Raw genomic sequence first — 27,091 nt, 5'->3', positions numbered from 1 at the left:
GCCAAGCACCTAAGGAGCCCATCTCGGGGCCCAGGTCCGCCTACCAAACAGAGTTAGGCCAGCTCCTCCCCCTCGCTGGGGAGGATGAAGCCAGTAGACTGCAGAGGGCCGCTCACCGCAGGGCCCAGCGGAGGACTTGAGGACCCGTGAGCAGAGGTCCCGTGTCCTGACCATCATCACAGCTCCACTGTTAAGTCCGGAGAGTGATTCTCTGGGATGGGAAAATCAAGCGATGGTGGCCTCAGCGAGTCCTGGGCCTCATGGTTTGGATCCTGCAGTTGCTCCCACTGCCATCTGCTGGGAACAGACCTGAAGGTCAAGGGCGGCGTTTGGGTGCGGGCCTGAGCGACCAGTGCTGTGTTCCGCCCACCGACTCTGTGCAGATGCCCACGTGTAAGAGCAATCTCTGTTTACTTAGAAAGTTCTAGGAAGAAAGCCCAAGGTTTGGCAAGCCAGGAGTGAGAGTGAAAGCTCCCTGTTCCCTCTCACACGACGATTTGACCATTCTGGGCAAAAGCATCCCAGACCAGCGGACACCCATCCAACACCACATTTTCTAAAACATCTAAAGCTCTCGAAAGCAATGTAAGTGCAGGGAGGAGGAGTCTGGAGTCCGAGGAAAACCATGCGACAAACAGGAGGCCCAAAGGAATTGGATGACTGAAAAGTCCCCCAAATTCTCTGCTTCACCTACACGTGGATCAGGGAGCATAAGACCTGCTTCACTTAGCTTGTAACCACCAAGGGTAGAATGGCATGACACAAAGGCACAGAGAGAGGACTCACTGATTCCGACCAGGGCGGGCTGCACGGAGGAGGTGGCGTTTTAGACGGATCTAAGTCGATGATTCAGAAGTCGATGGGCGGCGAAGAGGTAGTAAGACTTCACCTGTGGGAAGAGCATGAGCACATCTGTGGCAGAGGGGGCTCTGGGGCCGCACGGGCTGGGAAGACAGGCAGGGCCCACGTCGGGCGTGAAGAGTTTAGACCCTGTTCCTTAGGCTCCGAGAAACACCCCCGCCGAAAGTGTTAAGAGGGAAGGGGTGGAGGTTGCACAGGAAGGGTAGTTGCGGGGGGCAAGGAAGGGGGCAGAGATCCTGGGCCAGATCTGGGGGCACAGAGAGGGGACGCCTGGACTCCAGGGACCCCACAGGAGCCACCTCAATAGGCTCAGCAGCCCAGCAGGCAATGGCACTGGGGAAGCTGTGGCTCATGTGGGGAGGTGGGTAAGGTGCCCTGTAGAGTCCGGGGGGGTTACACCTACTGTCCCTGATTTGTCAGAAAGACGACAGGACATGTCAGCAGCCCATAAACCTCAGACTTTCCTTAGAGGCTGGCGGTGGGCCCAGGACCCCCATTGCTTTTGGGGACTTGTGATCAGTGTTTCCTATGTGTCCCCAGAATATAGGGACAATGCAGTGGGGGTGCTGGGAGCCAGGCCCAGTACCAGTGCAGCGGGCAGGTGCACGAGTGGCCCGCCACACCCCACCCCCTCACGGCACAGTCGGCCAGCACTCATAGTTCAGGGAGAAGAGCCCGCCCGGCTGCACCAGGAAGGGGCCTCGGCCAGCTCAGGGAGTCGATTGATGGAAGATGACCAGAAGACACATGGCAAAGGACCTCGACACAAGAAGTCTGAGATTCATGCAGGTCCATCAACTGGAAGATGGTGGGTGCAGGTGGGTGGGGCAAGTTAGAGGACAGATCCGCGTTCACCAGGGCGTCTGCTCCTCCTCCTGGAGGTTCCTACCTTCCCAGACGTGCTGCGACTCAAGCATTTTGGAGCCTATGATCCCTCAAACACACCAAACAGTTTGCCACCTCCATTCTCAGATGTCTTCCTCTCTTCACCAGGGCACTGCCCTTCTCCCTAGCACAGGCCACTCCCCAACCTTGTCACCGCATCCTCCTGCCCTGCTGGTGTTCACAGCACTCACCGCCATCCTCGGGCACAGACCTCCGTGTATTGTCTGCCTCCTCCTACACCAGCTCCACGAGGGCGGACACTTGCTCACAGCTGGACCCCAGCACCTACCCTTGCCTGCACCCCCAGGGCATTGGATGGCTGGCTGTAGGGTAGGGGAAGGGAGGGATGGACGGATGGACGGACGGATGGATGGATGGATGGATGGGGGAGAATGAAAGAATGAATGAATGAATGAATGGCTGAATGAATGGACACGAGGCCTTCTGACCCAAAAGCACTGCGCACTCTGACTCCATTCTGGGATCAGTGGGCAGGAGATTGGTTCTGCACCTCGGCACGATTGACCTCTGGGGCTGGAGCATTCCTCGTTGTGGGGGCCGTCCTGTGACGGTGGGAGTTCCGAGGCATCTCCGGACGGTAGGCACCGGAGTTGTGACAACCAGAACCATCTCCAGACATCGCCGATGTCTTCCCGGCGGGGCCGGGGTGGCAACGTGCTGCCAGATGAAGGCCACTGAGCTCCACCCACCTTGGAGTCCCTTCCCCGAGCCCCCGCGGGGAGCACCCCACTCCCCAGGGCACCTCTCCACCCTTGGGAGAGCCACGACGAGAAACCGTAGGCTTCGCGGCCGCCGTTTATTGTTTTATCACATATGTACATTCCGCAGGAGGCCAGTCCCACGTCCACCCGGGCCTCGGGCTTCTCCCCAGGCGGCCTGCTCCAGACCCCCGGGCACGGGCTCGGGGCCAAGGCCGGGGCTCGGGGCTCAGACGTTCAGCAGGAGGGGTCGGTGCTCCTCCTCGGCGGCGTCGCTGGGAGGGATCTCATAAATGACAAACAGGGAGGAGTACAAGCAGCCCAGGAAGGACACCAGGCTCGAGAAATACATGACCCCGTTGGCGCTGCCCACGGCCGAGGTCAGAGGCCCCAGCACCAGGGAGACCAGAATCTGGGCCAGGAAGTACTGGCAGCTGAGCAGGGAGATGTCCACGCCCATGCCCCGCCGGGTGCCGTCCGCGCCGGACCCTGCGAACTGACCCAGAAGGAGACACCGTCAGCGGGAGCCCTGGGCCGCGGCGGGACCCGGCCCCGCGTCGCCTGCAGGCCCCGGGCACCCGCGCGGTCCACGCGCCACCGGCTCACACTTTCCAGCGCCGACGCGCGCCGGGAGTTCAGCCAAGAGCTTAGTAAGGTCTGTGCTCGGAGAGATGACGCCAGCGAGAAGAATCCGCGACTCACGGCGGCGGACGCTCCCGCAGGCCCAGGCGGCGCGGAGGCTCTCCCCGGCCCCGATGGCCTGGCCTTGGCCTTCCTCTCCCCTGAAAGAAAGGCGGCCTGCCGGGCTGGGGGGGGGGCACTCCGCGTCCTGGCTCATCCCCTCTCCCAGCCTCTGTCGGCTGCGCGCCCTGAAATAGCCTCTCACGGCTCTGTGCCTGCTCCTTGGGCTGCTTTGCCGAGCCCCTTGTGGCCCCCAGGGTGGACAGGCCACGTTCCTTCCGTGCCACCCTGGCACCAAATGGGGGCTTGAGGGTGAAGACATGCCTCTGAGCAGAGCTGTTGGAGTGATGGTGGCTGGAGGTGGGGTGGGTCCCCTCCCTCTGCCCCCCGCACGGGCCACCACCCCCCATGAGGCAGCAGATGGGTGCCCCCCACCCCCGAGACACTGTGCGCACTGCCTGGGGCCGGCCTCCCGCATCCGGACCTTCGTGTCCTTGTGGCACCCGCAAGGTGCTGTGTGAATGCGCACGCGTGTGTCCTGGGGAAAGTGGGCCTCCCCCCATGGCCACGCACAGTCGGCAAGGCCTCAGCAGGCGTGCGGGGGGTGGGGGGCTGGCGATCACAGGTGAGCCCTGAGCCTGCGACTGGGCAGAGACTGACCGGAATGTGAGCCTCTAGAAGACTCTACAAGCAAGCGGCCCAAGGCTTCCAGGAGTGCTGACCAAATTCAGTTAGGGCGACCCGAGGCTCTGGGCGTCCCTTCGCACAGGGTGGGGCAGCCTCCCGCCAAGAGCTGGCTTTTTTCCCCAGTTTGTTTTCCCCAGTCAAGGGGGTCTCGGGCCTGCAGGGAACGGACAAGGGGATGGTGGCCACGGGGGGTTGGGGGAAGCAGAGGCCCCAGCTAGCAGGGGTGGCGTCACTCAAGTCCTCTCCCCGCCGGGGTCTCGTAGCTGCTGCAGGCTTGGGCTGGCAGCACAGGGCTCACTCTCCGGCCATCACAGTCTCTGTCCCCACCGTTCCCGACCCGGGGGGAGGTGCTGTCCTTGTGGCCACTGCCTGTGAGCGTGTCCGGGAGTCCCACGGCTGGCAGGGAAGGGGCTGGGAGGGGCCGCCACGGCTGCCACCCTCGGGCCCAAAGGCCAGCTCACTGTCACGCCTGGAGTCCCAGGCAGATGTGACTCTTCCCAAAACACACTGTGCTCAGAGCCGGCCCCAGCTGAACTCATCAGATACTTGGAAGCCCCTAAAACTACTCAGGATGCCTCTTGGGCCAGGCCTGGGGGAGGCGACAAAGCCCCAAATCAAAAGGGGGGGGGGTGTGAGAAACCCAGGGGTCAGGGTGATCTTTTAATGCAGTATTTTCAAATCTCCAAGTTACAGCAAAAAAATCCTTGATGGGAGCATCGTCGGGGCAGGAAGGAAGGAAGCCGTGCCCCAGGCCACAACTTGATGCATCTTGAAAACATGACACCGAGTGTGACACGGGTTCGCCTCCGTGACACGTCCCGACGAGCAAATGCAGAGAGGCACAAAGTGGCTTCGTGGTCTCGGGGGCTGGGGGCAAAAGGACGGGAAGGGGCCGGCTCGTGGGCCTGCGGTTTCTTTGGGCTCTGAATTGATGGCGGCGCGATGACCCAGCTCTGGGGACACACTGCCCCCACCAGGAGTGGGCGGACGGCACGGTGGTGTGCGGCGGCCCCCAGCTCCGCCGGCCGCTCAAGGACAATCCACACTGAGCCAAAGGTCAGAATCGTACATAAAGACAGGACCGAGTCTCCTGGCTTTTCCTCTGGCCTAGGCCTCGGCCCGGCGACTGGGCAGAGACTGACTGGAATGTGAGCCTCTAGAAGACTCTACAAGCAAGACTCCGGGGGCGGCAACTTCCCGTCTTCAAAGTCCTGACACTCTGAGCAGCTGAAGCCTCGGCACTCATTCTTTCTTTAGAAATACCGGGTTAACCTACTGTCGACCTTGACCACTGGGTGTTTAGTGTCCCAGGTGAGGGCCTCCCTTGCCTCACCCGAGGCCCAGTGCTAACAGGCGACCCCAAAACCTGCCAGAAGGGGACACGAAGGGGTGGGCCTCCCCTGCCACTGTCCCAGCTGCGCGATCCTCCCCCACGGACGGGGGGGCCTCCCTGGGCCGCTCCCTGCTCACGTTTCTGCTCTGCGCTCAGCAGCCGACTTCCTGAATGTTCAAACGGGCCCCCCATTTCCCGCGCGGGGCTGCTCCCCGGGCCACGTCTCAGGTGGGGTTTCTCCAGGCCGCCAGGCCCAGGCAGGCCTCTTCGGGACCCGAAGCAGAAACCGGAGACCCTTACCTTTTTGTTCTGGTAGTAGTCACACAGCAGCGAGTAGGGCAGGGTGCACAGGGTGGAAAATAAAATCCCGTAGGTTATGCAGAGGGACAGGACCACGTAGAGGTTCCTGGACAGGGTGGCGAGCCCGGTCCCCAGGCCAAAGGCCAGGTAGGCAATGAAGTACAGCGTGCGGATGCTGAGGTATTCTTCTAGCTTCTCGAGAATCGCTGTGGGCCGGAAAGGCACATGAGCAGCCCGCCGCACCGCCCGGTGGCCCCGGGGCCTCCGTGTCCCAGGGCCACTTCCCTGGGGCTGGCCCTACTGCTGGCCGGCAGCTCGCCCCAGACCAGAAGGCCTGCTTGGGGGTGGGGAGCCTGGGGCGACGGCTCTGGGGGCACCTGGGCCAGGGGGGTCTGGACGGACGGCAGGCCCTGGGGTGGGGGCTTGGGGGTGCAGGTGAAGGGGTCTTGGGCCAAAATAGCAGAAGGGCTCGGGGTGCAGGACAGGGAGGCAAAACCAAGCTGGCCTAGCGTGAAGGACGGTTTTTATATTCTTAGATGGTTTAAAAAAAAATCAGAAGGAGACAAGTATTTTGTGACACGTGAAAATTGTCTGAAATCCCAGTTCCCATCAAACATAAAGGAGGTCCCACTGGGACTCGGCCACGCACGCGCCTCAGACAGAAGCATCTCGTCCATCCGAGGCGGCTTCCGAGCCTCCCGGGGCGCGCCCGGTGCTTCCCCGCAGGCTGCGTGGCCCGCGAGGCCGAAAGCGCCCACTGGCCCCTGACGGAACCCCGGGGCTGACCCCGAGGTGAAAATTGGCCGGTGCCCCACCAGCACCCAGGCTTCCCCGCCCCTAGGGACCCAGCTCTGCGTCCTGTGTGTCCCCTGGATCCCCCACCGCCAACCTCAGGGTCCCCGCAGCCTCTGGGCTTGGCTCTCCCCACATACCCGCCCCCCACTCCCCTTCTCAGCTGCCGCTTCCCTCCCTCTGGACCAGCTGCCACGTGAATCCACACGGGAAGGATGGGGGCGGGGGGGCTGGCAGACGACCGCCTAGAGGTGACCTCCGTGTTCCTCCCGATGCCCCCACTTCGCCCTCCCCTCCCCGGGCCTGGCCTTTCTGCCCGCTGGCCCCAACCAGGTTGTCCCAGACAGGGGTGCGACGCCCACGACGGGGAAGACCCGGACCTCCCTTCATCCCACGACCCCACCAAAGCCCCCCTTCCCACGGGGGCCCCCGAGCCCCCTCCGCACCCCCCCAGGGCGGCGGGTACCTGAGTAGAAGGCAGCACTGAAGGCGTAAATACACATCCCCCAGCAGCCCACGGTGACCCCGCTGTTGTACTTCTGATACTCCTCCGACGTGTGCGGGGCCTTGGGGTCTCCCTGAAACACCACCTCACCCATGAAGTCCGTGTAGAACAGCAGCAGCCCCTCAAACGAGAGCCACCCTGGCGGGGGGAAGGGCTGGTGACCGGCGGCCCTGCGGCCCCGCCTCCGCCCACAGGGGCTTCGACCGCGGCTCAGGGTGATTCACGGTGGGTGCGGACCGGAACCTGACCGAGAAAGTTCCTGCAGCCTCACTACCCGGAGACCACGCGACCTCTGCTAAGCTCGCGCAGGTCCCCCACCGGTCGACGTCGTCGTGTTCTTTTTTTGTTTTTTAAGCAAATCGTCTTATAAACACAGGCTCTGTGGCGTGAAAGGTCATATTCTGTCCTTTGCCTAAACACGATCGTCACGAGGAGAGCGAACCCCTCACGCCGTCTCCTGCCCCTCACTCGCCTCTCCGCAAGGGGGACAAGAAGGTGGGGGGGAGCTGTCGCCACGGGCACGAGGGGGTGGCACGTGACCGCGGACGCGGATGGAGGTCCGCTGGGGCCCCTCCCCGCAGACACCGCGGGGCTCCGTTCCTCTGACGCCCGTGTCAGTGTCTTTGGTAGAGGAAGGGGTGGTGTTTGCTGGACCTCCTGAACCCCAGTAACTATCATATACACCTCCCTGGCCATTTCGTGTTCCTAAACAGCCCCTTTCAATGGCAGCAAAGTATTGCACGAGGCAGACCCGCCCCGCCTCCATGTAACCCCTCCCTGCACTGCTGGCATTCTGCTTCCCGCCCCCCCCCCCGCACCCCTCCTCCCCGCCCCGGCCCCCCAGCGTCTGGCTCTTAGGAATCGTGCCGGCGGATCCCTGGGACGTTGATGCCCGGTAACAGCTCCGATTGCCTTCTTGCAAAGAATACCAGGGAGGGTCACTGGGATAAAGGCTATGGGCATTTTTAAGATTCTTGCCTGTTGCTAAATTGCCTTCTAGAGAGACATCCTGATTTACATCCCACAGTGTTCGAGAGCCCCGGAGCATCTCAAATTTGTAATCATCCTCAGAGGCTCGACAGCCTGACGGCAAGGAGATCCCGAACAGAATGAGATGCGAGCTTGGGCTTTTCCATGGCGATCGGCACGCCAGGGCTCGTGGGCTCAAGGCCAGTGCCGGGCCCCCGTGGGCACGTGGGAGTGTCTGTGTGTGTCTGTCTTGGCTTGAGGAGGAAGACAGCAGTGAGGCCCAGACGGGCTTAAGACCCAAGCTCCATCAGTAGCGTCCGTCACTTAACTGCGAGTGGTCCGAAAAGCTTTTGATAACGGGAACCTGAACTCAGAGGAGACCAGGTGTCCGGCACGGGGGCAGAGCTGTGCCTCTCTCTGGACAACCTGGCTTACTTTGGGGCTGCCTGGAGGAGGCATCTCTCTGGCCCTTCCCAGGCCCCACCCTGGGTGGCATCTGGGGAGTCCACACGCATGGAAAGTGTCCCCTCGGGACAGGACACGGGGCTCTGGGGTGCCCTGGGAGGCTGGCGGGGGCCGGAGCCCCAGGTCAGGCAGCCGCGTTCCCCGCAGCGAGCCCCAGGCCGGGTCGCGGACGCACGGGGAGGTTGGCCAGGGGCTCACCCAGGAAGTGGTTGACGCAGAGGTTGCGCAGGGCCTTGGGCATGTGGCAGATGGTGACGCAGAGGTGCCGCACGGACAGGGGCTGCCCCGCCGGCTCGCCAGAGCCCGCCAGCTCGCTCTCATACTTGACGCCGTTCAGCAAGATGTTTGCCACCTGGGGAGGAGGGAGAGGAAGGGCGCACAGGCCGCTTGTCAGGGCACCGGGCTCCGGCCGTCCGGGGACGCGTGTGTTCACACGCACTTGTGCACACGCACACACACATGCACCCGCACACACGCGTGCACACACATATGTACGCACACGGGCACACACTCGTATGGGCACATACACAGGGCGCGCATGTGCGTGCACACACACGCGTGCATACACTTGTGCTCTTACGCCCACAGCATGTACCCATGCACTCATGCACACACACACACGCACACACGCACGCTGTGCAGCACCACCTGAACAGGACAGCCAGCATTAGGTCGTCTCGTCACACCCGCAGCGGCCACGAACAAGGCGTGGTGGGGGGGGGGGCGCCTGCACTGTGGCCACAGGGTGAGCCGTCTGTGCCACGGAGAGGGAGTGGATACCGAGCCCAATGGGGGACACACTTGAAATATGAGAACTATGGGTCGGTTCAAATCCAGATGTTACAAGTGTCCCTTCTTTTCTGGAACAGCAGGGTATAAAAGGGACTTATTGCAAGGGGCCTGGGGAATCTGTCCCCTGTTCTCTCGGGCTGGTGTGACTCCCGCCTACACGGAGGCTGGGGCGGCCGAGGGAGCAGGGGCAGGGAGCAAACACACGTCCCCTGGCCCTCGGCGCGGATGGGTCTCTCTCTGGGGCCCAGGAGCACCAGGCCCGCGGCAAACCCGCTCCCTGATTCGCTTTGCCAACCCTTCCTGGCACGGAAAGGCGTCACTCCTCGGTCGCCCTGCCTGGGTCTGGCCAGACACCAGCTGCGGAGGCAACCGTTCTGCACGCAGCAGGGGTGAGGAAGGGGCGCTGCCCCAACTCCGGGGCCGAGGGAGCCCGTGCTGCTGTCGGCCAAGTGGGGAGACCCAGAGGAAGCTAAGAGCCCAGGATACCAGGTCCACGGGCAGTCACGTCCACGGGGCTTGTCACCACGCTGCCGGAGGAAGACCGCTGGAATGACGCCTGCGTGCCCACCTGAGGCTAGATGCGTTCGTAGGTAACTCGCGACCTTTCCTTTCCTCAAAGAGCTGGGGGCTCAGGTCATGGTCTCAGGGTCCTGCGATCGAACCCAGCCTCGGGCTCCCTGCTCAGCGGAGGACCTGCTTCTCTCTCCCACTCCTCCTGCTGGTGCTCGTTCTTCCCCCCCACCTCTCTCTTTTTCTCAAATAAATAAATAAATAAATAAGTAATTTTTAAAAGCAGGCTCATAAATGATGCTGTACTGAGAATGGACCTAGAAGAAAGAATTCGCACGGGAGTTTCAACCGTAACTAAGGAACTGTATCTGACGCCCATCTGAACTGCCGGAAGTGGCCTCGGGTGACCCGCCATTGACAAGACCTCCTGTGGAGCGCTCTGAGGTCATCAAGGGACCAGATGAAGCTAACACCCTCGAGCCGTTAGACTTCTTTCTTCCGACGGTAACGGGACTGCCTAACCCTCTAGTGGGTTTCGGTTCTTCAGACCTTTTCCGGACCTGAGCCCAGGAGGTGCCCTCGGGACTTCGCCACAAGGACCCATCCTCACAGCAAGGGACAGTCACTCTCAAGACGAAGAAGGCTGCACGGGCCCAAAGAAGAGCGAACCAGACATACGGACGCCCTTGACCTTTAACCCAAGAGAAAAGGAACAACAACCTCAAAATGCGTCTCCGAACTGGGGCGTCCGTCAGCCTGGCCCAGCGTGGGGGTGGGGGCTGCCTGGCTGAGGAGCAAACCCTCCGGGGCCTGGGGGGGCTTCGGGTCTCAGGGACACGCCGGGCAGGGCAGCAGGGGTGCCCCCGAGTGACCGCCTGCTGCCCTCAGGGCCGCACAGTTTCACAGAAGCTCCAGGTCCTCACCAGAACCTTCCCTCACCCTGTGACCCCGCTGGGGGCAGGCGGGCCCAGAACTGTTACGTCTGCTTCAAGCGAGCAGCAGAGCCCTTCTTTCACTGGAGGTGACCACGGACTCTGACGGCGGCGAGTCTCACGTGTCAGCTGGTGGCCTCCCCGCCCATCTGACGAATACGAAATACCACACAAACAGCTTTCTGGAAAGTTCTTCACCGGCCAGTCCATGCCTCCCGCTGCCTTTTAGAATCCAGAGTTCTGACAGCCTCGGGGCCGGCTGAGGATGGACACCGGGAGGGCCCCACTCGTCCGCCAGGCCCTCCGTGGGGTGTCCATCCCGGGGGGACACTGAGCTCTGTGGGGCCCACAGTCGCGCAGCCCACGCGCGTGGCGGGCCCTGGGAGAAACACTGCGGGTGCTTCTGACAAACGCACCCCAGGGCCCTCTGCGCCCAAACTATCTTGGGGCCAATGTGGCCGCGTTTCAAAGCAGCGTCCCTCGGACGGGGACCGGCACGGTAAGCCGCTGCCAGACGCCCGACAGACCCTCGGAGCCCCCTGGTGCGGGCCCAGCCTCTCCCCCGCCGCGCGCAGTCCTCGTGGGCTTCGACCCACCGACTTCCCGAGGCCTCTGGCCGGGGCAGGGTTTGGGTGGGCTTCCCGGAGCGACCGCCCCTCTTTCCTACGAACTCCCGACGGGGTGCAGCCCCGGCGCCCTCTGACCTCTGCCCTCCCCCCTTCACCTCTACCTGCTGACTGAAGGTCACGTTCCTCCTCCGGCTGCTTTCGGGACCGCCGCCCCCTCCGGCCGCGTCCGGGATGGCCAGGGTCTGGGGTCTCTTCAGGATCCCGGCCGACCGCGGCTTGGGCGCGTCCAGGGAGCCCACCCTCAGCACGTCCCCGTCGGGGCCCGCGGCCAGGGCCCCCTCCCGCCCGTCCCCGAGGCCGCGGTCCCGGCGGTAGAAGCCGTCGGGGGCCCGGGGGAAGCTGACGCTGAGGGCCGGCCGCGGGGCGCTGCCCGGGAGGGCCAGGTAGGGGTCGGCGCCGGCCGGGAAGCAGTCGATGAGCACGCTGTCGATGTTGGAGGTGGCGAAGGACGAGGCGAACTCGCTGAGGCCCGTCAGGGAGCCGTCCCTGCTGCTGAAGCTGCCGTACTTGGGCGTGAGCGGGCTGAGCGGCGAGATGGGGCTGGAGAAGCTGGCGCAGGGCCCGGCGGCCGCGGGGCACGGCAGGGGCTCGCCCGCCCCGTCCTCGCACAGCAGCGGCGGCGAAGGCGGCAGCGGGAGGCTGGGGCTCTTCATGGCGGCCTTCTTCTCGCCAGGCGGCCGCAGGGGTCTCTCGGGGATGCTGACCAGGGTCAGGACGGTGGTGACGCTCAGGGTGACCGCGGTGAAGATGTAGATGACCCTCAGCTGCCCGCCCAGGGCTCTCCCGAAGCTGGTTCTGTCCCAGTGGATGCCCCCGACCACGTAACCGAATCCTCCTCCGAGGCCTGGGGAGAGAAGCGGAGTTAAGTACCCCCGGGCAGCCAGGGGGGTGGGGGAGGGCCCTCGCGAGTCGTGGTTCCGCGTCTGACTCAGTGGCCAAATCCGTTGCGAGGACACACATCCGGCATCGGTCCCTCCTCAACCCCAGAGAGACTGTGAAGGAGAATGGGATTCCCCTGGGGGGCCTCTCCTGGTCAAGGGCCACCCCCCGGGGCTGCCTGGCCCCAGAGCAAACAGCATGGTGCCCACCCGTCCACATCTGTCCCAATTACCCGTGGCCTTGCCGATTACTGAATGTCTACACTGGCTCACAGTCCCCTTCCAGGAGGCCCAGCCCCCAGGGTCAGTGCCGGGCAAGCAGGGAATATCTCTTCTCCAACACACAGACCACACACGCAGGTGCGGGGTGAGATTCACGTGGCCGCCCTGGTGGTGCTCGCCTGAGGCCCGCGTCCTCATGTGCGGCCACCACTAGGGGTCACCCCCAATGATGACCAAGGACGGCCGCCCTCGCCCTCCGGCTCAGCAAGCCGGCAGGAAACAACGAGGCTGCGGGGATCCGGTCCTCTGCTCCTGCTCGCGGCACCCCACGGCCTCGGGGAACAGGTGCACGTCAAGCTGATTCACGCAGCATGGCGTAAAAAGGTGGGCGATGCCATGTTGTGCCCAGCCAGCAGCACTTCGCTCCAGAAAGTTCTGTTTCTCCGTCGCCCGCTCCCACGTCCCCAGGACCCCTGGCCCACCCCGCTGCTACACCCCAGGGACTGCGGCCTTATCTTATCTCGAGTCCAGCAACATTTCCAGCTGGTTGGGAGGTGAGCTTCCTCCGTTTCCTCCTGCTGCTGCCGAATGCCAACCGCCCGTGCCATCCGGCCGCCCTCCGCCTCGGGGAGAACCGGCCTCTTGTGAAGCGGGACTTCTGCGGCAAGGCCTGGGCTCAGACACACGCAGCTCAGCCTTGCACGGGCCCCTCAAGCTGCCACGTGGCCCTGAAACCCATCACTTCACGGTTCTCCCCCCCACCGCCCGAGCGCCCTCATCTGTCCCCGACTGTCCCTACAAGCCTTGGAATTTCACGTCACCCTCCTCTTGGTATTCCTAACTCCCCACCTTCGTGGTCCCCACGAGCATCCCACCTCTCTCCAAGACACAATGGCTATTTTGTGGCCCTTAAATAAGGTCAGATTTGAGATGACCTCTATTGACCTTTTAAAAAAAAAAAAAAAAAAAACAATGACTGAAGCGGGAAAGAAACGGGACATCGTTCAGCCTCGAAAACAGAGACAACCCGATTCAAACATGGGCAAAGGACTCACAGATCTGTTTCCCAGCTATTTCTCCCAGGAAGACACGCCGATGGCCGGGAGGCGCTCGGAGGGGCCTCAGCGTCCGGAGCCACCAGGGAAATGCAAACCGAAGCCACAATAGAGCCCACCTCGCACCCATCAGGATGGGTTGTATCAAAACGACAAGACAATAGTAAGTGTTGGTGGAGACGTGGGGGAAATCGTAACCCAACGGTGTTGCTGGGGGGCTCCTCAGAAAATTTAGAATCGAATTACTGTACGATCCAGCACCTTCCCGTCTCGGTTTAAAGCCCAAAGAACCGTAAGCCCCCCAAGTCTGTAGCAGCGTGAGTCACAAGAGCTGCAATGTGGCAGCCGCCTAGTGTCCAGCAAGAGGGGAATGGAGAAGCCGGAGGCGATCTCTGCGCACAACGGGCACAACGGTGCGTTACTCCAGCACACACGGGAGGGACATTCTGACACTTGCCACAACAGGGACAACCACTGTCCGAAGTGAAATCAGCCAGTCACAAAAAGACAAGCACCGCATAAGGCCACCCACAGGAGGGACTCAGAGCTGTCGAGATGGCAGAGACAGAGAGAGCAGACGGAGAGCCTGGGGTTCTGGGCGTGGGGGCAGTTAGTGCTCAGTGGGGACAGAGTTTCAGTTTTATAAGATGAGAAAGTTGTGTGTGTGTGTGTGATGGGGGTGGGCGGTGGTGATGGCCCCACCACAACGGGAGTGTGTTCGATGCCACCAAACTGTTCACTTAAAATCGGTTAAGATGGTGATTTTTTTTTTAATGATGTGTATTCTAACACAACAAAAAAAAGAAAAAAGGGACACGCGGGTGGCTCAGTCAGTTAAGCATCCGGCTCTTGATTTTGGCTCAGGTCATGATCTCGGGGTGGGGAGATTGAGCCCAGGGTCAGGATCCGTACTCGGCGTGGAGTCTGCTCGAGAATCTCTCTTTCTGCTTCTGCCCCTCCCCCCACTCGTGCATCTGTGCATGTGCGCGCTCTCTCTCTTTCTCTCTCTCTCCAAAATAAATAAATAGATCTTTTTACAAAGAATAGCAACAATTCAGAAGATTTTCAGGTAAAAAACGGGGTTCGCCTTGCTCCCTCCCACACTCCAGCACTGGCCCAGCCGAGACCCCTGAAGAAATTCCCTGCCCCCATCCACACCTGTGTGCAAACAGAGACAGCGTGGCATTTTCTAGAAGAAACAGCTGGGATTGGACAGACTGAGCAGTTTGCCCAACGTCGCCGCGCTGAACAGGAGGAAAAGCCCAGAACTGATTCAGCCTTCCCGATCCTGGAGCCGCTGGCCTCACCCTCGTGTTCACCCAGGTCCTGCGCAAGCATGTCTTGTTACGTCTTCCCCTTGACCTTTAGAAACACTTCCCGACGCTTTCTTAAACGGGACCGTTTTAGTCCGTGTTTCGTAGAAGAAAGCCGGACGAACTGCTTTTCCGGGGATACCGTGATAAGCAAACATCGTACTGAATCCTTTCGCAGTCAGTTCTCTCGAAGCGCTCTCCGCTCTCGTGTGGGGTCACGGAGGGTAAGGCTCGCCCTCCGCACCCCTCCCTTCTGCTAACCGCACAGGCTCTGCGGCTCGACGGTCATTCCTGCCTCGAGTCTTACCTCCCGAGGCTCGTTTCTCCCATTGGCCGCACATGCAGCTCGGGTGTACGTGTGTGTGTCCGTGGCACGTGCATGTGAGTGCGTGGCACTCACGTGTGCTCGACTCCTCATCAGAGGCAGACTCTGTATGTGACAATTTCCCTGTTCTCTCCAATGTGACCGGTCGGTCAGTACCCAGGCCACACGCGATCACACCGGGTGCGGCAGGGCGGCGAGCCCTGGCCGGTTCCCTGACACACCAGGTCCACAGAGGCCCTACAAGGCGACGCTCTGCCTCCTTATTTCGGTCCTCAAGGGTGTGAACAGCCAAACTTTTTATTGTCGACACGATGCCACTTTTCTGTGGACTTTTTGCCTTTTTTGGGGAGGGTGACATCAACGTTTAAAACGCCCCGCGGGTCGCGCTCATCCAGGAGGAGGTGCTGGGTCTTGGGGGGCCAACACATGCGTGAGGTCAGCTTTGCTCAGGCACACGTTCCGGCGCTGTCGGCCACACACCCGTGTTTGTGGATCTGTGATCCACGTTCAGAAAGTGTTTTTAGACAGAAACGCAGAAAACAGGTTGAAGTGCCGACGTGGTTGGTGAGAGTGAGACCCAACCCTGTCCCCTTCCTGGGCAGGGACTCCGAGCCGGCGAACTCAGGGCTTGCAGCAACTTTGTAGACAGCAAGTCCTCGAACGGCGGGAGTCAGGTGCCCGCAGGCGCGTGCACTCGGAGACCTACCCACGCACACGCGTAGCTCGTGCACGCCGGCGCGCAGGCCAACACACGGAATCCTGCTGAACTAGATCGTTGGAAATAGGTATTTTCAATCAGCTCATTGTTCATCCATTTAGTTGAGGTTTTTTTTTTTTTTTTTAAGATTTTATTTATTTATTGGACACAGAGAGAGAGAGTTTGCACAAGCAGGGGGAGCTGCAGAGGGAGAGGGAGAAGCAGGCTCTCCACTGAGCAGGGAGCCCAACGTGGAGCTCGATCCCAGGACCCCGGGACAATGACCTGAGCTGAAGGCTGACACTTCACCGACCGAGACACCCAGGTGTCCCCCACATTTGAGTTTTACAACTTGGGTTTTGCACTGAGGCGATCAGCAATGCCCACAGGAAAGGTGCCGCTGCGCCAACCGGAGACCTACCTGCCAGGAGCGCGTGGATGTTGAGGCCGCGGTCCTGGTCGGCGGGGCTGCACACGTCCATCATGTAGGCGTGGCTGGGGTTGTCGGCGGAGTCGGCGCTGAAGTCCATGAGCACCACCCCACACACGGTCAGGAGGAGGCCCCACTCGTGGTTGTCGGATGAGTCAGCCAGCGCCGTGCCCAGGTCCCTGCCGTTGAGCAGGAGCGAGAGGCCCAGCAAGGCCCCTGCGGATGGAGAAACAAAGTCACGCCCGGGGACCACGGAGCAGCTCTGTCCTCCCCCAGCCCCCCAGGCTGGCCCCGAGAGTTCCTTTTCCACCAAACTTTAAGCAGAGCCCATGGGAAAAGTCCCCTCCAGAATCATCACGGTTTTTGGTTTTTTGGTTTTGTTCTCGATTTTGCTTGCATTGGGGTCTTTATTCGGTCCAGCTGAGTGGGAATGACCTAAATCTTAACTCGTTCTTGGAAAGCCAAGGTGCTAGATGGCCACAGTTAACTCGGGCTGGTGCCAGGGCGCTCGCTGCCACCCCACCTGTGGAATTTTATCTGTGTTGCTGCTTTGGTCAACGCTATTTTAGATTTTTCTAAGAGGAAGCAGTTGGGGACTGTTTTTTTTTTTTTTTTCCACTTTATTTCAGTTCCAAAACAACAGACCTATAGCCAGGACAAGAATGAAAGGGCGTCTCCTTCCAAACCTTGAGGTACATCGGTCACTCCAAGCACCCAGCAGTGGCTGCAGTAGGAATCCTGAAACAGAGCGGGCCGGGGTCACGGCCAGGGTCCCCCCCAACCCACCCCGCACGCCGCGCTGGACAGAGACAGCCCCGTCACAGCCCTCAGACACTTGCCCCCAAACGTCCCAGGGCGTCAAGCGAATAAAGCACTCGGGGCACACAGCCCCGGGCTAGAAACACGGAAGACAGACTCTTGGAATAGCTCGGCTTCTGCTCATATTTTCCACTCAGGCCCCTGGAAAACACTAAGTGGCCATGACCTTCCTTGGGAATCCGCAAACTTCCAGGACCTCCCCAGACCCAAACCACGTCAAGCTTTGGGGCTTGGATCCTCCAGGAATCCCTGGGGTCTGTGAAATGCCCATTCTGTGGTTTGGTTTAGACAAAGTCACGTAAACTACGGGGTGTGGTGACCCCACGGTGTTCTCCCACAGCCCCAGACCATGAGCATTGCTTCTCTCTTGCTCCCCCTCGTCCCCTTGGGACCCTCTAGCTGCTTCAACTCAGGATTCTGGAAGCTTCCAAAGGTGTCCGGAGGCCGTCCGCCATCGGGGTTGAGCTGGGGCTCACCGAGGATGGGGCTGATGAACCACACCAGGCTGTAGAGCTGGTCGGGCAGGCCCATCTGCAGGAGCACTGGGGTCACGTACGCCGTCTCCATGGCATAGCTGAACTCGATGCCAAAGAGAATGCAGCCGTTGAACAGCAGCTCCCGGAAGGACCTCTGTGGGTGCAGGTCCCCAAAGTCCACCAAATCGATCGGACACGGGGTGTTGGGGGGTGGGGGTGGGGAAGGGCGAATGCACTTCCTCCTCTTGGGGTGTCGTTTGAAGTTGTTGGCCCGGTGGCTGATATGCCGGGTCACGGACCCCGAGTAGCCCGAGATCTGAGACCTCCAGAAGTCCTGAGGAGCCAAGCTGGGGAACGGGGCCTCTCCCGGAGGGGTGCTGCTCGCCGGGAGGATCATCGTAGGGGGGGCCGGTGCGTGTTCCTGTGGGGAAAGCCCATTTGGGGGGCGACAGTCACTCACCAGGGCCTCCGCCATCAGAGTTAATCATTCCAGGTGGCTCCCCCCAGCTCCCCCCCTCCGACTGGCATCTGCTTATCCTTGTCCTGGGGGAAGGGAGGGGTTCTCAGAGCAATGTGCCCCCCAGGGTGGAGGCCTGCTGCTCCGGGATGTGGCTCAGGAGGCCACAGCCGGCGCTCTCTCACCGCTCAGGGGGACGATCCCCGTCCTCAGGTCCCTGCACTCCAGCTCAAGGGGACTGTCCCCTAAAGAGGCTCCAGAAGGAGGGCCAGGCAAGGAACCTCCTGGAAGGTGGGAGCAGCCGGGCTCCCCCTGGCTCTGAAGGGTGCCAGACTATTTTAGGACCTGCACCTATATTCAGGATGAATTTTGCCCCGGGGAGCAGAGAGGTGGGGAGACCAGACTTGGGGCAGGACCTGAGCACCTGTGCCCGGTCAGGGGACAGCCTTTCCTTCACGGGGCGGAAAGTCACAGAGGTCTCCCTGCCTGTCACTATGTCTCCTCTTCCTGGGAGGCTGGGGCCCTTGCCTAAAAGCAAATGCTTGAGTTGAATTCCAGGCCTTTCCTTACAGCCCCCGTGGGTGAGTGAATCTTTAGTCAAGTCAGGAGAACTGAGACTTCACTCTTGTTTGAAAATCCTCTCTTTTTAAAGAAATAAACCAAACACCCTGAATCCCACGTGTCCTGGATGACACCCTGAGTAGGGCTACTGTTTACCAAAAAAAAAAAAAAAGCAGGGGACACAAAGAACAAGGAAGGGTGAGAGGTAGATCGCCTCCGTCTTCAGATCGTCCTGTAGAGGAACATCCCCCGCGCCCAGGCCCCGGGTATGGAATTAGCAAGGACCCAGGCCTGGGCACGTGCCCCCTGGCGTCTGCAAACAGTCACTTAGAGGCCTGTTCCTGGGTGCAGCTGTTTTCACTGCTTCAGAATGAATCTAGACAGTAAATATTCAAAGAACGTATTCTAGTACGTTGACCCGTGCATTTTATTTTATTTTATCTTTTTTAAACTTTTTTTTTTTTTTAAGATTTTATTTATTTGTCAGAGAGAGGGAGAGAGAGAGCACAGGCAGACAGAATGGCAGGCAGAGGCAGAGGGAGAAGCAGTCTCCCTGCCGAGCAAGGAGCCCGATGTGGGACTCGATCCCAGGATGTTGGGATCATGACCTGCTTAACCAGCTGAGCCACCCAGGCGTCCCGACCCGTGCATTTTAGCCGATGTCAATTTTACTAAGCACAGGAGAGGAAGGCTACCAGGATCAGAGGGAAAGAGACAGAGACAAACACACGAGGGGCACCTTCAAGGGTTCTGCCGGCTCTGGTGACAGCCTACCCCATCTGCTCACCACAAAGCAATTGCCTATGCTCCTTTGAGCTCCTGCCCGAGAAGTGGGCTCCCAACCCAAGTCAACTTTCCCAACATCGATGGGCTTCCTGACCCGGACTGTTGTGAGTTACCACGATCAATGTTACAGGCTTCCCCGCCCCCCCCCCCCAAACTACTTTTAAGCTTTAAAAATGAAGCTCTGATTTCTGATGTTAACTCACCCCCTCCACCATGTTATGCCTAGTCCGTAAGCTCTTTATGAAGCCCTGGTCCGAAATGCCTCGTCACTCCAGATTTGTCTCCTAGACTCCCTGCCATCTACTCAGGGGTGGTTTTCCTTCTGTCCGGAAGACACCGGCAGTGGAAGTGATGTTCTTGAGAGACACCCCAGCAGAATGCAGAGCCCCGTGTTAACCCGACAGCCCATTCATCTCCCCATTCATTCTCCCTTCCACCTGCCTATCCATCCCCCCTGTAACCACACCCCGCCCATTCCTCGTCTAGTCCACCCTTCCCCCTTCCAAACACCCACGCCTCACCCGCCTGTCCGTTCACCTACACACCCATTCTCCCATCTGGTGAGTACTAAGTTCCAAGACACCGAGGACTCAGAGATAAAAGAAAGGCAAAGTTTTGGCCCCTGAGTTGGGTAGAAAGTGGAGGGAAGCAGTCGAAGCAGTGGGAAGCACCTGCGTCATCAGGAGACGCGCGTGCAGCCGCCGGGCGCCACGTCCACATGGTGAGAGGGAGTCACTGGGGAGGCATGAGCTGGCGACGAAGGGCCTTGTGGCCCTGCTGAGAGACGGGTTTCTTTTATGTTGTTGTTTTGTTTTGCCTTTTTTTTTTTTTTTAAGATTTTATTTATTTATTGGACAGAGAGAGAGAGACAGCGAGAGAGGGAACACAGGCAGGGGAAGTGGGAGAGGGAGAAACAGGCTTCCTGCCAGGCAGGGAGCCCGATGCGGGGCTCGATCCCAGGACCCTGGGATCATGACCTGAGCTGAAGGCAGACACGTAATGACTGAGACACCCAGGTGCCCTGTTTTGTTTTTAAGATTTTATTTATTTACTTGAGAGAGAGAGCGAGCGAGTGAGAACAGAGGCAGAGGGAGAAGCAGACCCCACGCTGAGCGGGGAGCCCAATTCGGGATTCGATTCCAGGACCCTGAGATCATGACCTGAGCAAGAAGGCAGATGCTTACCCACTGAGCCACCCAGCCGCCCCTGCTATGAGATGGATTTCGCACTGAGAGGCCAGGGATGGACATACCCAGAGACCCGGTCTACTCTTCCTTCCTGGACAGCTGGGGATAGGATGTCTTACCTTGTGACCTTAGAAACATCCCATGCTCTCTCTAAAAGAAGAAAAGGTATACCTAAAAACCGTGTAGGCAAGGTATACTTCGTTAAAAATATAACTGGGGCGCCTGGGTGGCTCAGTCAGTTGAATGTCCTGATGATTTCAGCTCAGGTCGTGAACTTAGGATCGTGACATTGAGCCCTGCATTGGGCTCCATGTTCAGCAGGGGAGTCTGCTTGAGAGTCTCTCTCTCTCCCTCCCTCTGCCCCCCTCCCTTCACACACACACACACACTCTCTCTCTCTCTCTCAAATAAATAAATCTTTTTTTAAAAAAACCTTTATGAAGAGGAAGTCAAACTTCATTAAAAAAAAAAAAAAAGCTCAATTCTTGATTCTGTTCCTCCTGTTCTAGCTCAGCCCATTGTAAATACTCCAGAAAAATCTTTCCTTTGGCCAGTCTTGCCTTCAAAAACCCAGGTGCCTGTTAGCATTTCCTGGAGTTTCACTCATTCCTTAAAACCACAGAAATAAGGTGCCCTTTGAATACTGCGTGATGAGACCATCTGCTTAAAAGTCAGAAGGGAGGCCTTTAGCACAGGTGTGTGGGAGAGCTTGGCCTGACCCCACCGGTCCGGTCAGACGCCCCTCCCCACTGTGGTGACTACTCCCTCTTGGCCTCTGCACTGGCTCCTCGCCCCTGCCTGCACAGGGCACCACTCTGTCCCATCGGCATTTTACCCCCATAAAGGGAACTTAGTGCACGGGCAAGAGACAACTTGCCTTTTGTTTTGGAATGAAGAACCACGGCCCAGTTTGGAAGAATTTCAGATTTAGACAGCATATGGTGGGAGCACACTCTTGCAAAGGGTTATGAACTGTGTGGCTAGCCCGTGTCTCTGCCTCTGACGTGACCACGTCACCACACCCAGCCACCACCCCTAGCTTTCAAACACAGCCCGCAGCCGGTTCTAGCCAAAGGGAGACCCTCACTCCCTGGCCTTACCGCCCCCCCCCCCCAGCACTGAAGCCAGAAATGAAACCTGGACTTCCCAGAAGTCTTCCCGGAGGATTCATTTTTGAATTGGGGGATCGGCGTTCCTATTTCGTTTCAAGAATACATTTATTAAAAGCTGTCCATGAAAGTTTAAGAAGAATGCTTAAAATTCAAAATAATGAAATAGTGAAATTTCAAATAATGAAATAGAATTTTAATACACGAATACAAATATTTACCAGACCATCTTGCTATCCTGATCATACTATGGGCATTAGTTCAGTTCAAATATATATATATATATATATATAGAGAGAGAGAGAGAGAGAGACATAGATAGATATATATATATATCTATCTATGTCTATCCCTGGCCCCACAAAGGTTCTAGGCTGTGCCCACCGTGTTTCTTGAAAACAGAGGATGTTTCAAGGAACAAATCCCTCAGATGGCACTGGACGATTAAACCACAAATGATTAATAACAATGCCCATGTCACTTGAATGCTAAAAATTACCCTACTATGAGCCAAATCATTTCCTCATCTCTCCTCTTCTTTATAGGACACAGGCTTTGCATCTGGGGTCCCAGGGGACCACATCCCTTTCCCACTCTTCCTTCCAACCATTCCCAAAGCTAATACTTCAAGGAAACCTTCCCAAGTCAGCGAAGGGCTGCGTGGACCCGAGGAGGTGTTCTAAATGCACTGGTTACTGACTCGGGGCCCATCCCTCATGTCTGCTCTCCGGAATCCGGCCCCTCCCTGACAACCAATTGATCCCCAAAGCCCTGGTCAGTCACTGAACTTGGGTTTCCTTCGCACCTGACTCTACTTCCCTATAAAAGCTGAAAAACAGAAGCAGTATGATAGCCTCAGAAATAATTTGAGGAGTTATTTGCTGATGAGATCAGAATGAACTGAATGGCCATCAGCCTCCCGTTGCAGCCCTGGCGAGAAAGCAGGAACCCTGGGCCATGAACTCACCATCAGCTTAATCCTGGGAAGCTGACAGAGGTCCTCCCAGAAGCCCCTGCCCTCTGGAGGGTTCGGCCTCAGGCGGGAGGCGAACCGGAAGCTGATGACACCTGCCCAGGTGACCGAGGACCAGGCCTCTGGCACCAATGAGCACAGCGTTAGCCTGGGGCAAATGGCAGCGTGTGTGCTCTCCCTGCTGGCCAGGGTGAAACCAAGCTGTCAGCCAGCCGCTACCCTCCAGTGCGCCGGGGGTTCCGCGGTCCGGGGGTGGGGGGGGCGCGGCGACACCGGGGGGTTCCATTTACAGGTCAGTTAGTTAGACATTAAGGAAGAACAAAGGTCCCCGGGCCAACCTCCAGTCCCAGTCCTGGCACTCTGATCACCCGGGGGCCTACGCCGAGTCGCTCCAGCGTGGAGCCGGGAAGCTGTGCCGAGCGCGGGGAGGAAACGCGGGTACCTGTGGTTCGAGACAGGAGGCATCCCTTTCCGAGGCCGGGCTCCCGCCTGGCCCGCGCGCAGCTCCGGTCCCTGCCCCGCAGCCCCCGGCCCGCTGCCGCTGCTGCTGCTCCTGCTGCTGCAGCATCACCCCGTGGGGCGGGGCCGTGACGTCACGCTGCATCCCGCGCCGCCCGGGGCCGGTACCCGCAGAGCATCCTTAAAGCGGCACCGCCCCGCCTCGGCCCGCACCCCTCCCGCCGCCAGGGCTCGCCCGAAAGCCCCAGAAACAGGTCCACTGTTGACTTCCGGTGGCCTCAGGCATTCCCCTCCCCCCCAATATTGCAGTTTTCCTTTAGGAATGTGTTGGTTACGGATGAATCTGATAACATTATGCATTTGATTATCTTCCTTGGCCTAAGAGTTCTCATCCCCACCCCAACCCCCCGCCCCCGACTTTAAAAGAAATGCACTCATTTTTGGCAATTCTTAAAAGCACTGTTGGCTCCAGGCACTGTGCCCACTGTACAGATCAGGTAAGTTGGTCCTGCCTAGAAATTTGGAAGAATTTCTTAATATGTATCAGGGTCTACTCTATGCCAGGCACTGTTCTAGGGACCGGGGATATAGCAATGAACAAAACAGATGAAAGTTCTCGCCCCTGTGGCCCAACACTGTAGAGAGGGAGCGACACATCAAACAAGACACACAACATGAATTCGTGACATGCCTGAAGGTATTAACTCCCCAGAGAAAGAGCTGGAGAGGGTGGGGCTGGGGAGGGGGTGGCGTATTTTTAAGCAGGGTTGTTTGTGAGTCCTTATGGAGAAGGTGACATGTGAAGAAAGACTAGGAGGAGGCCAGGGGTCCAGCCATGCTGATATGTGGGGGAAGGTCATTCCAGGCAGAAGGAAGAGCAGGTGCAAAGGGCCTGGGGTAGAAGTGAGGGGGTTGCTGAATCAAATAATGATAGAGCAGATAGATAGCTTGTAGTGAAATTACAACCACAGAAAATGTTACAAGAGGAAGCATGTGGCCCTGTGAAAGTTTATAATGGGGAGAATTTATAAAGGGTCGGGTGCTCCTTGAGGAAAGGGACACATAGGGACACATGGGGGCACACTAATGCTGAGTAAGGAGGGCAGTGTGTTCCAGGCAGAAGAGTCCACATAGGCTGAGCTCTTGTGACAGGAGAGGACACGGTGGGCGTAGGACTGAGGAACCAGTGGGGCTGGTTCAGGGATGTCGGGTGAGTGGGGGCTGGGGAGGCTGAAGAGGTAGACTGGGCCCAGCCTGCAGGCCTCGTGGGCTGCTGTCATATTTTAAGAACAAGGAGAAGCTTAGAAATGTCTGATGCAGGGAAGCGGATGGCATAAACAGGATTCATATTTTGCAAAGATCGTAGAGCTCAGAGTGGCAAATGGGTTGCAGGGGACCGGGAGACCAGTGGGTACACCAGGCAGGAGCTTAGAGAATGGTCTGGGCGGGAGAGGATGGGGGTGATGGCAGAGGGACAGAGCGTGGACTGGTTAGGCATCTAGAAGCTAAAAGCAACAGGACGTGATAGATTGAGGCTAGGGGTGTGGGAAAGAGGGAGGGAGGTGCCAAGTTTTCAGCTCAAGCGCCCGGATGAAGGAAGGTTATTGGGAAAAGAACAGGTTGGCGGGTGGGGTGAGAGTGGCAGGTTGGCTTTGGGACAGAATGCGTGTGAAGCATTCAGGTCACCAGAGATCAGGGTCTGGAGCTCAGAGATGGTCCTTAGAGAATCAGCTGCTCACAGGGGCGAAATGCAGGCCTGGCCGTCGAGGGTGGGCAGGGAGAGACGGAGGGGAGAGGCCCCCACCGAAGCCTGCTGGGGACTAGCAGTCTCTGGCCAGTGGAGAACAAGCCGTCCGATCATTGGTTCTATCTTATTTTCCCCTCTAAACGGGAGCAATGGTTTGGAAAAATATCAGCGTGTTTTTCTATTTTGCATTTACACCCAAATGACCTGCTGTTGAGACAGGAGAGAGCTCACAGCTGTAACTGAAATCCCTGGGCATCTTCATGCAATCGAAGCTTCTCTGGGATTCCAGTGAAATCCAAAGGGGTGTTCCTGCTGGGCAGGGGGCCTCCGCTCCTTCCATCTTGGCTCTGCGGGAGATAGGCTTGCAAGAGGCCCCCATTCCTCTCAGGCACGAGCCCCTGTCTGCGACTCAGCGACGGACACACCCAGCAGCCAGGGAGGCCAGGATGTGTGGCCCCTGCCAGGAGGAGGAGGAAGGGGGTGCGCCAGTAGCTGGGTGGCAGCTGCTTCTCCAGCGCGTCTCAGCTTGGGGGGTGGGGAAACGGAGGGGGAAGCCACTCAGCCCACAAAAGCGAATGTCTCCTTTCTGGTGTTCAAAATAGTATTTTGCAGCAAGAGAAAAGGCTTGAAATCTAGGCATTGTGGAGAAGGAAACAATTTTTTAAAAATTCCTTTGACCATTTTTAACCTTCCACGACTAGAAGCCTCCTTTCTTAACCCTCCAGGGGCTGACGGGAGGCTGGTGCTCCTCCCCTGGTGTGGGTGAGACTTCCCCATGTGGTCAGGAGGTCGAGGCAGGAGGCTCAAGCCGAGGGAGAGGGAAGGACCTCACCCGTCCTGGTCCCCGGGGAAGAGCCAGGAGGCCTTGTGTCCGGGGGACTCCTGAGGGTCAAGGCTGGGTCCCACCCTGTCCCGGGAGGAGTTTGCTCTGGGCTCAGCTGCCCCACACCAGGGTGGTGGCTGCAGCCTGGATGGGGCGCGGAGAGGCATGGGGGCTCCAGTCGCCCTACTCAGAGCTGAAAGCCCCCAGGGAGGGGGCGGTCCTTCATCTCGGTGTGGAAGGACAGACAGCCCCCCGCCCCCAGCAGACCCCCGGCCCCCAGCAGGCGGGTGGAGACTGGCAGAGAGACCCAGGCAGGGCGCCCGCCCACTTCAAAGCAAAGCCTGGGACGTGGGGATCCCGGGTGGGCGTGCGCACCGACGACCCGCCTGAGGCTGGGAGCCCCGCCCACAAGCCCAGGAGGTCACGTGAGCCCCGCCCACTCCGGAGCAGCATCCCGGACGCGATTAGGACGAACCCCAAAGGCTGTTAGTATCCTAAAGAGACCAAGTCAGACCCAAAGGGACTGTTCAGATGAGCCCATTGGACTCGATGTTACCCCAGGTCTGGCCGAGTTGGCGCCTCCCTGACCCCCCCTCCGCCCCCCACGGCGCACGGTCGGTGATGGCTTTTGAAAAAGCTCCAGTCGGGAACAGATGAATAAGCGAACCCCAGTTCCTCGGCGCCCCCGGGGGCGGCGAGCCGAGCAAACCTGCCGTCCAGCCAGCAGAGGAGGCTCACGAGCCGACCTCAGGCGGCGGCGAGGGCCCGCGGCGCACCTGCCATCCCGGGGTGTCCGCCAGGTGGTGGAAGAGCCTCGCGGGCCCGAGCGCGGCCGGGAGCGAGCGCAGCGCGGGCGCCCGGAGCCCGGCGCGCCAGTCCTTCCCCCGCACCGGAGGCAAGAGCAGGCTCTTCTGAAGCCTGTTCTGACTTTGCAGGGATTTGTGGCTCCAACACTGAGCTGCTCTTTTTACTTTGTGAACGCACTTTTCCTGCAAAGCACACGGCCCCGCGGAATTTATGAATAACATTATTTTTAATTAACAGATCTTGTGCCAGGCCCTGCTTTTATGTACTTGAATCCCTACTCACGGAACCTCACTTTATGAAAGGAGTATTACCGCCGCCGTGTGCTTCTGGTCCGGATGCCCGGGGCTCCCTGAGGAGGCCCGGCCTCAGGGCAGTCAGCGTGGGAGCAGGGACGCAACCTTTCGCTTGGGGACCCAGGCGCACGCGTCCAGCGGCGCGGGCGGGCGGCCCACAGATGCGCTGCCTGTGGGCTTGCTGGGGCGCGTTCCCGCCGGCTTCACCCTGGACGTTTTGTTGCGCACCTGCTTTCCACGGCCCAGGGCTGGGAGGCATGGTGCCCCGCGCGCCAGCGGAGACCCCACAGCCTTGCCTCCGTCCTCCTCCTCGGTCCCCCAGGGCTGTGGCTTCCGTGCTGTGACCGCCCCTGCCCGTCCACGGATGGCTTGTCAGAGGAGCTGCCTTCTGGGTCCTGGTTCTAAAGATTGAGGCCCTTGCAGAATCCCCAGTGTTTGCGCTTGCACGCGTGTGTGCACGCGTGTGCACGTGCGCGAGAACGCTTGGGGGAAAAAGCATGTGCTTACATGTGTGTTGTAGAGAAAAGTGTCCTCTCTTAATTTACGTGGACTTAACGAGTTATTGATGTCCTCTAGTCAATACTGCTTTTCAGTCTTCAGGGTAGCCTCCACGG

General features: G+C 59.2%; 1 protein-coding gene across 3 annotated transcripts; it reads right to left on the bottom strand.

Annotated features, from left to right (window-relative positions):
- Positions 1 to 549: 549 nt before the first annotated feature.
- On the bottom strand, positions 550 to 23,029 carry SLC45A1 (solute carrier family 45 member 1). 3 transcript variants are annotated; one of them, XM_013064589.2, is made up of 9 exons: positions 22,791 to 23,029; positions 17,276 to 17,696; positions 16,626 to 16,718; positions 15,972 to 16,196; positions 11,162 to 11,904; positions 8,396 to 8,549; positions 6,725 to 6,901; positions 5,467 to 5,672; positions 550 to 889 (listed from the first exon to the last, which is right to left on the bottom strand). In XM_013064589.2, the coding sequence occupies exons 1-9, from the start codon at positions 22,950 to 22,952 to the stop codon at positions 827 to 829; spliced, it is 2,244 nt and encodes a 747-aa protein (XP_012920043.1). In that variant the 5' UTR covers positions 22,953 to 23,029; the 3' UTR covers positions 550 to 826. The 3 variants fall into 3 exon arrangements, with proteins under 3 accessions (XP_012920043.1, XP_004768683.2, XP_044919620.1); XM_004768626.3 differs by lacking the exon at positions 550 to 889 and adding an exon at positions 2,545 to 2,961 and having other exon boundaries at positions 22,791 to 23,023; XM_045063685.1 differs by lacking the exons at positions 550 to 889; positions 17,276 to 17,696; positions 22,791 to 23,029 and adding an exon at positions 2,545 to 2,961 and having other exon boundaries at positions 16,667 to 16,718.
- Between the last annotated feature and the right edge of the window lie 4,062 nt (positions 23,030 to 27,091).

This window comes from Mustela putorius, unplaced genomic scaffold (assembly GCF_011764305.1).
Source record: "Mustela putorius furo isolate JIRA1106 unplaced genomic scaffold, ASM1176430v1.1 tig00003853_pilon_pilon_pilon, whole genome shotgun sequence".
NCBI lineage: Eukaryota > Metazoa > Chordata > Mammalia > Carnivora > Mustelidae > Mustela > Mustela putorius.
Note: the sequence above shows the minus strand (reverse complement) of the source record. Positions and strands in the feature narration are given on the sequence as shown.